General features: G+C 39.5%; 1 protein-coding gene across 1 annotated transcript; it reads left to right on the top strand.

The window, feature by feature from the left end:
• Nucleotides 1–1149: 1149 nt before the first annotated feature.
• LOC149300114 (CTD small phosphatase-like protein 2) lies at nt 1150–5800 on the top strand. Its single transcript, XM_089485724.1, has 12 exons — nt 1150–1344; nt 1692–1830; nt 2017–2166; nt 2251–2466; nt 2597–2675; nt 2910–3021; nt 3101–3187; nt 3272–3334; nt 3480–3559; nt 3726–3852; nt 4291–4386; nt 5735–5800. The coding sequence occupies exons 1-12, from the start codon at nt 1150–1152 to the stop codon at nt 5798–5800; spliced, it is 1410 nt and encodes a 469-aa protein (XP_089341850.1).
• The last annotated feature ends 2542 nt before the right edge of the window (nt 5801–8342 follow it).

Below are 8342 nucleotides of genomic sequence, written 5' to 3'. Positions count from 1 at the left end.
CACTCGAGCTGCCCCATATCTCTGGAATCTTCTCCCAAGGAACCTTCAGAATTCACCCTCCCTCCCGACATTCAAGAAACATCTAAAAACCCACTTCTTCAGAGAAGCCGCACCATCTTAGCTGCTAGAACATCCTTGTCATTGATACCCCCACAATACCTCTCACCCTTTCTCTATGCCTTATGTTTATCACCCCATTTTCCCTCTAGATTGTAAGCTTGCGAGCAGGGCTCTCTCCACCAAATGTATCGGTTTGTCTTAGTCTGTCAATTCTTGTCTTGTCATATCCCTTGAATTTATGTATTGTATTAAGCGCTGCGTAAACTGTTGGCGCTATATAAATAAAAGATAATAATAATAATAATAATAATAATAATACGGTTGGTGAGTGTAAATGGCATACGGAATAGTTCTATAGGTTAATGTGAATTAGACGTATCTTTACAAGGGAGCTGCAATATACTAGGAGAGCAAGTTAATGCACTAGACGAGAAGCGCGTTCTTATCTGAACCCTCGTATCACTGCGTGTGGACACAAACATCTGGCTCTTCTTCCTCGGTTTTTCACTTGTTTCTCGTGTACCCCGGCCCCTGATTTAGATTATATGTCCCTTTCTTCACATTTCTACATGTTTAAATTAGTATGATGTGCTGCCGTGTAAGCAGGGCCCTCCGCACCTGTTTCTGTACGTCATATGTTACACACTACCCATTGTACAGTGCTACGGAATTTGATGGCGCTATATAAAACAATAAATAATAAATGAGTGAGGCACTTTGATGGAGTACCACTACATTTTACTCTCCTGATGGTTGGTGTCCACCTTCTGGCGGTCGGCGCCATGCTGCGTGTCTCCCCGCTGGTGACAGGGTGCAGAATTCAATAAACACCCGGGCTTACAGACCAACCTGCCATCAAGACAAACGTGGAACAAGTCGCTCAGCTAGTGTGTTTCATCCAAAGTCTTTACAAGATAAGCAGGCTCTAGGACATATATTGGTTGAAGATGTCAGGCAATCTCCAAATTCATACCGAGCATAGAGGTCCCCTTTAAAAATGTGCCGTTTCATTTACTCAGTCTATTGATGGCGTGACCAGATTTTCCGCTTTCATCTTGTTTCCTAAGCTTTTATGTGGCATTCGTAAAGATGAGGCTAAGGACGCGGAAGGGGTCTCCGCGCAGCAGTCACGGGGCCGCCGGACGGACTGCACGCAGCAAGAGGAAGCACTCGGAAGAGGAGGAGGAAGAGGAGAGCTCTCCTCTGGTACCAGATAAGCTGTCCAAACCAGAAACCGGCTTGCTGTCCACCTTAAAAAATTTCATCAAAGGCAACACACCCAAGGTAGGCTGTACGAAAGAACTGTAGGCTTAAAATGCTAATTTTACTCAGTAATTTTCTATTAAGTGATAATGTTATGGAAAACACTGCAGCAGCCGCACGTTAGTTTCTGCTTATTTGCTTGTCTGATGCAAATGACAATACTTTTCTGGATTTCCCAGCTATTTGTTTTGATTAGCAACATGAAGCATGCATCTACCTTAGGTCCAAGCAATAGATGTTTGGCCTAATCGCTCTTCTGCAAGTTTAGGAGCTGGGCAGCGAGGTGTATTTCCCGTGGGAAACCAAATGGAGATGTAAAGGGTAACACTCGGCTGCCATGGAGTAATGTTTTATATTTACACAATTAGGAGGATAGAGAGAACCCTCCAAAGAGAAGCAGGGTGGAGCGTGACCTTGATAACAACCTCATCACCTCAACTCCACGTACTGGTGACAAGCCAAGCAAGCCGGTTGCACGTGTCCGGAGGAAAAGCCAAGTCAATGGGGGTAAGGCTCAGTATTTTAAGAAGAAATTTTGCCCCTGTGTAAGCCCGTGTCTTTCGTTTCCAGCCTACCCTGCTCCTGTCAGTGGGATTTTAGCCCTTTCTTATTTCTGGATCTTTTTCTTTGAAAGGTGCACATTTGATATTTCGCTTGTAGAATGTTATTTAGGTTATCCCTTGATTCTCTTAGAAGCTGGAGGTTACGAGGTGACAAGTCAGCACGTAAAACAGAATGGGAAATTGGAGGACCTATCCAGCACAGCCAGCCCCCCAAGGACCACCTTGCTTGGGACCATATTCTCTCCTGTCTTCAACTTCTTTTCACCAGCAAATAAAAATGGTTAGTTTCTCCGCACAAGGCCTTGATATACCATCCAGTATCTTTTCTAAAGAGCTTATGACGTTGCAACTTCCCATGTTTTAGGCACGTCTGGGTCGGACTCCCCAGGACAAGCGGTGGAAGCAGAGGAGATCGTGAAGCAGCTTGATATGGAGCAGGTGGATGAGATTAGCACCAGCACCACCACATCAACTAACGGGGCCTCCTACCCCAGCCAAGGGGCACCTGTTCGTAATACTGGCAGCAGCTGGCTGGAGGGGGCAGAGGAACCCCCTGAGAGAGACCTACCACCTCTTGCAGGTAATGAGATTCTTCAGTTTTGCCTTCTGTAACATTTAGGATTTCCACCAAGTAAATAATTGAATGTTTTTATTTCTGGTTAGTAAAGTCTATATATATATTTTTTTTTTCTTTATTTTATTTTTTGTAGCCCCAGTGTCCCCCGACAGTGGCTACTCGTCAGCACATGCAGAGGCTGCTTATGAGGAGGATTGGGAAGTCTTTGATCCGTGAGTCTTTATTTTGGGGGAGAAATTTGCGTATAAAAAGCAATTTTGAAAAATGTGTAAAGTGGTATTTTAAAAGAAATAAAATAACAAGGATAGCATTTCCTACACTAAACAGCTGATACTTGTTAGAGTAACAGAATCATTTCATAGATGTAAACATGCTTCAGTCCTAGAGGTGCATGTCGGCCCCTTATTTACTTCCTACGATAAGCTTCATGTGATGTCTCCTCACAGATACTACTTTATCAAGCATGTCCCACCCCTGACTGAAGAACAACTCAACCGGAAGCCTGCCCTCCCTCTGAAAACCAGGAGCACCCCCGAGTTCTCTCTTGTCTTGGACCTGGTAATGAGACTATCCTTAGTAGTGTTGAACGGCAGATTACTTGTGGACTCTTGTGTAACTCCTTGTTTGTCCCGTGCAGGATGAAACGCTGGTGCATTGCAGTCTCAACGAACTGGAAGATGCAGCCCTCACGTTCCCCGTTTTATTCCAGGATGTCATTTACCAGGTAATGTCGTAAAGGACACATTCAGCCCTGTTCGGACAGGTTTGTCTCTGTCGCCTTTAAACGTTTTTCTTTCTTTTTTTTTAGGTCTATGTGCGGTTAAGACCTTTTTTCCGTGAGTTCTTGGAGCGTATGTCTCAGATTTATGAGGTATGTTGAGATCCGATACGTCTCTGAAAGGATGTTTATCAAATGGATTTTAATAGTAGTATGTTTGAAAATGTTCCAGAATATGGACTTGTGTATTATATGAATAAACAGGTGTCTTTCATGGTTTTGTTCCACATATTAACAGATAATCCTCTTTACTGCATCAAAGAAAGTCTATGCAGACAAATTATTGAATATATTGGATCCCAAGAAGCGACTAGTCAGGTAATTTTAGTTTTTTGGATATTTTTTTATGTTCATTTTATTTTTTTAATATATATATATATATATATATATATATATATATATATATCATATATATTGCTTGAATTTTATGGATTCAATATACTTTCCCATTTTATTTATTTTTTCCCGTACTTCTTATCCATAGACACAGGCTTTTCCGTGAGCACTGTGTATGTGTCCAAGGGAACTATATTAAGGACCTTAACATCCTCGGAAGGGATCTCTCTAAAACAATCATCATTGATAACTCACCACAAGCCTTTGCATACCAGGTGAGACGTTAAAATGTGCAGACCCATTTGAAATAGAAAAAGTTTAATCCTTTTATTCTTACCATACAAAATAGATTAGTAAATTGCAAAGAGATTTCTTCATGATTTGTTTTACAGGACTGTATACATGATATGTGGGGAAGGAACTGAGATGGGTTTATGCTATAAACTGCTATCTGAGCTCTCTTTACTGGGACATTAAAGAGTGGTTAGAATCGCTGTTAAAAACCAGCGATCAGCTCCCAGAGGCTTACTTTAAAGGCTCGTGCTCTTTATGGTGTAGGGTTTTGTTGGGTGGCCCACATTCTTGGGATGGGTGCTAGACGGCTAGTTGGTTGGCTATCAAGAGTTTATTTTTTTTGTAAAGGTGCAGAATATTTTGGCGTCTCCTAAAGCTTTTAGTGTTGTCTATACAAATGGCAACTCTTCTTTTCTCAGCTTTCAAACGGGATACCCATTGAGAGCTGGTTCATGGATAAGAATGACCAGGAGCTACTGAAGCTTGTCCCTTTCCTGGAAAAGCTTGTAGAACTGGTGAGTTTGATCTTTTCTTCTACTTAACAGACAATACGTGTAAAATGTTGAAGCACCGCTGTCAATAATTCATAATTCACTGTAAGAAAGTGAGATCTGTCACCTTGCGTACACAAACCCATTCATCATTTTATCCAGGATTGAGCTGCATCTGCATTTTGCTAAATTTGTTCTTAAATACTAAACTTGAATGAAAAATTATACTCCTTGGAAACGAGGATGATGGAGGTGTAGTGAGCAACAAGAAATAGAGACCCTTTAGAATAGAATGACAGCAGTGATGAGAAAATGCCTGAAGATTGAGTTACTCAAAGGGACTGAAGCGTAACTAATCCTGGAACAGACATGGAAACCGGAATCCAGTTCACATAATAGACACTCTATGCGCCATAACCAAGGGGAGCATACTGAAGAGACTATTAAAACGCTTGCTGGGTATACAATGCAGAATGCAAAGATATATATCTGAGGATTTAAAAAAAAATATATATATATATATATATATATATATATATATAAGAGAGAGCTGAGGGGGCAGGGTAGACCACAGAGAAAAAAACAAAAAACAGGAGTTGTATTCCAAGTACAGGAAAGAGAATTTACGCAGATAATGGGAAGATAGCCCAATATCTGTCCATGTTTTCCAAACCGAGCGTGCATATTGTTTCCAGTGCTATACGTTAACTTGTGTTTTCCTACGCATGTTTTATAAAACACTTGGAGAAGCTAGTTTACGCATCAATCCATATTAGTTTAGATTTACATTATCCATTCCGTGTATTTCAGTTGCTTCGGTTTCTTGTAGTAGCCAAACTTATTTTTATCAATTTATTTTCTTTTGTGTATTATATATTTGGCTGTTCTTATTTTTCTGCTTGCATAATGTATATTTGTATTTTTGTTTTTTTTAAGACAAAAGGTTCAATCCATGTAAGCTCCATTTTAGAAATTCACACACACATATACATATATATATATATATATATATATATATATATATATATTTTATATCATCTGTAACAATCCTAGTACTTTTTTCTTTTAACTCTTAGGAAAAGTTGAAACACATGGGTATGTGAGGTTGTGGAAAGAGAATTTACGCAGATAATGGGAAGATAGACCAATATCTGTCCATGTTTTCCAAACCGAGCGTGCATATTGTTTCCAGTGCTATACGTTAACTTGTGTTTTCCTACGCATGTTTTATAAAACACTTGGAGAAGCTAGTTTATATATGTGTGGCCAACTGTTGCTGCATCCTTCCTTGGCGTAGGTTTCGAATTTGAATCTGTTTTTATGGTATTTCAGGTTCTTCTTTTAAGTGGTTTATTTTCCCTCCCCTCTGCAGAATGAAGATGTCCGACCTCACATCAGAGACAGATTCCGCTTGCATGATTGCCTGCCCCCAGACTAAAAAGGAAAGCAGTGACCCTGCAGGATCCCCCTTGACTAGGGCGGCGATCGGATGCCTGCAGGGAGCTGAGCTGCCGGACCCCAGGACATGTACACAACCATTTGCCATAACTGCAAAAGGCATTTCTTTTCTTTGCTGTGTAGGGGAAGAAAAAGGAACGGTTTCACAGTGACATGTTGTGACTGGTGTGACGTCACGCCGCCAGGCAGCTTTCATACTCCCAGGAATTCACTTCTGAGAGACCCTGTGCTGTCTGGAGCCGCAGGGCACATGCTATCCTTTCTATTAGCCCGTCCATGTCAACCGGAACGGCCAGTGAGCGCTTTGCTCGTGTTTTTGGATTCAGCCTCCTACACATCAATCCATATTAGTTTAGATTTACATTATCCATTCCGTGTATTTCAGTTGCTTCGGTTTCTTGTAGTAGCCAAACTTATTTTTATCAATTTATTTTCTTTTGTGTATTATATATTTGGCTGTTCTTATTTTTCTGCTTGCATAATGTATATTTGTATTTTTGTTTTTTTTAAGACAAAAGGTTCAATCCATGTAAGCTCCATTTTAGAAATTCACACACACATATACATATATATATATATATTTTATATCATCTGTAACAATCCTAGTACTTTTTTTCTTTTAACTCTTAGGAAAAGTTGAAACACATGGGTATGTGAGGTTGTGTAACGAGACAGAGGGGTGTACTTTCATCGGGCTCCTTACAAATTGGGGGTATTCCTGAACGCAGCTCCGTATACGATGGGCTGTGTCTAACTGATAATGGGAGCAGAAACTCTGACCTCACCTACTCTCCTTACTGGCTCTGTCAGTACATGCAGACCACCCATACACTGACCGATATATATATATATATATATATATATATATATATATATATATATATATATATATATATATATATATATATATATATATATATATATATATATATATATATATATATATAGGTGCATGTGCGTACACACAGCCCTCCCCATCCACAACTCTGGTACTGATGTAGCACCTTGAAGGATGGGTATTTTTGTATGATGTGGTCTTCTGTCCCTACATAAAGAGTTGTAGGAGTGGATGGGGTCGGAACGTCTTTCTCTGGCGGGTGTACCTGTAAATGTTTGGCTGTGCGCTCGCTTTCAGATGGAAGAGATGGCACTTTTTTTTTCTTCTTTCTAAAGAGGTTTGTATTTTGTAAGCTTGTTCAGAGAGTACAGTATTGGAAATTAAAGAGCTCTACAGAGGAGGCTGTTCCATCCTTTTGTTTCTATGTATATTACCTGTTTAACTGTATGCCATTTATTGTATAAATTACACATGGATTCATTTTCAAGTCGCTCCTTAAAGTAAGGAGGTTTTTTTAGTAAGTTTTTAGGAAAACATTTAATTTTTGTATTTTTGATTTTAAAGAAAAAGCATGAGTTCTGTCATATTTTCAGTGTATTAATGAAGATTTTAACCTTTCCTGCTGGTGGCTGTCTTATTCCATAAATGATCGGCGTGTTACTGGTGTGATATCAGATAATGGATTTTTAAGTGAGCTGGGTTTTTTTGACGTGCAGATGAACTTGGTGGAATATGTCCCTTTTGTGAAAGAGAATCGGACAGGTCAGGAGAGATTTTGTAAAAAAATAAAAATATATATATATATAAATATACACATTTTTGTAAATGGACACAAGATATTTAACCTGCAGGTTCTTCTTGGCCAAAACAAAACTGGCAATAAAATTCATGACATTTACCTTTTTAATCTGATTTTGCGTTCATGTCTACGGCTGGACCTTCTACCCAACAGCTGCGATCAATATCTCCTTGTAGGTATTTTAACAGGTGTAAATTCCTTTGGAAACCCAGTAATACCACAGCTAATACAGGCTGCCGAGAACATTAGGTTATTTTATGCATTGCCCTGAATTGACAGTATAGGTACTGTATGTGTATGTTTGTGGACATTATGTGCGTGTTGGATAACAGCTGCATGGAAACCTTGACAAACACTTGTCTTTCTATCGAGGTCTTACCTTGGTTTTCTGTGTAAACATGATCAGGAATTCTAGGACTCTTCTCTCCTTAGAGAAAAGTGTCTTAAGATTTGTATCCAATTGTATCCAATCCCTAAGGTTACCTTGTCTCACAGGCATCATCAAGTCAAAAGAACCCATTCTTAAAATCATGCAGTAAGCATGTGAACATATCTCTCTACCATGGCGCTAATGTTAGAGATGCGTTTCTATATCTTCTGCTGCACTAATTACCTTGGGAGCAATGAGAGTTTGTTACAAAACTGATCCTAGTTGTTGCCACAACAATGTCCTCCTGCCTTATTATTTAAGCTGAGCCTAAAGGCATAGTTCAGATCATGTTTTTATCTGCGGTCTGTTCCCTTAAAACACTGGAAAGACAATGACATCCATCATATGTGCTCTAAAACTAGTTATCAGCAGGATCAGCTGTGAAGTTAACCCCTGTGGGGAAACTACGAAAACCTTTATTATTTATTCTAGAAATCTACAGCCTTTAAGTTTAA

This window comes from Sceloporus occidentalis, unplaced genomic scaffold (assembly GCF_023333645.1).
Source record: "Sceloporus occidentalis isolate IW3139 unplaced genomic scaffold, rSceOcc1.0.p SCAF_26, whole genome shotgun sequence".
In the NCBI taxonomy this organism is placed as follows: domain Eukaryota; kingdom Metazoa; phylum Chordata; class Lepidosauria; order Squamata; family Phrynosomatidae; genus Sceloporus; species Sceloporus occidentalis.
This window is presented reverse-complemented; position numbering and strand designations above follow the sequence as displayed.

Bases quoted from the DNA above. Each gene is read 5' to 3' on its own strand.
- LOC149300114 (XM_089485724.1), top strand. From the start codon at position 1,150: ATGAGGCTAAGGACGCGGAAGGGGTCTCCGCGCAGCAGTCACGGGGCC. The intron at 2,167-2,250 runs GTTAGTTTCTCC...CCCATGTTTTAG, and splicing joins TTCACCAGCAAATAAAAATG to GCACGTCTGGGTCGGACTCC. The intron at 2,676-2,909 runs GTGAGTCTTTAT...GTCTCCTCACAG, and splicing joins GATTGGGAAGTCTTTGATCC to ATACTACTTTATCAAGCATG.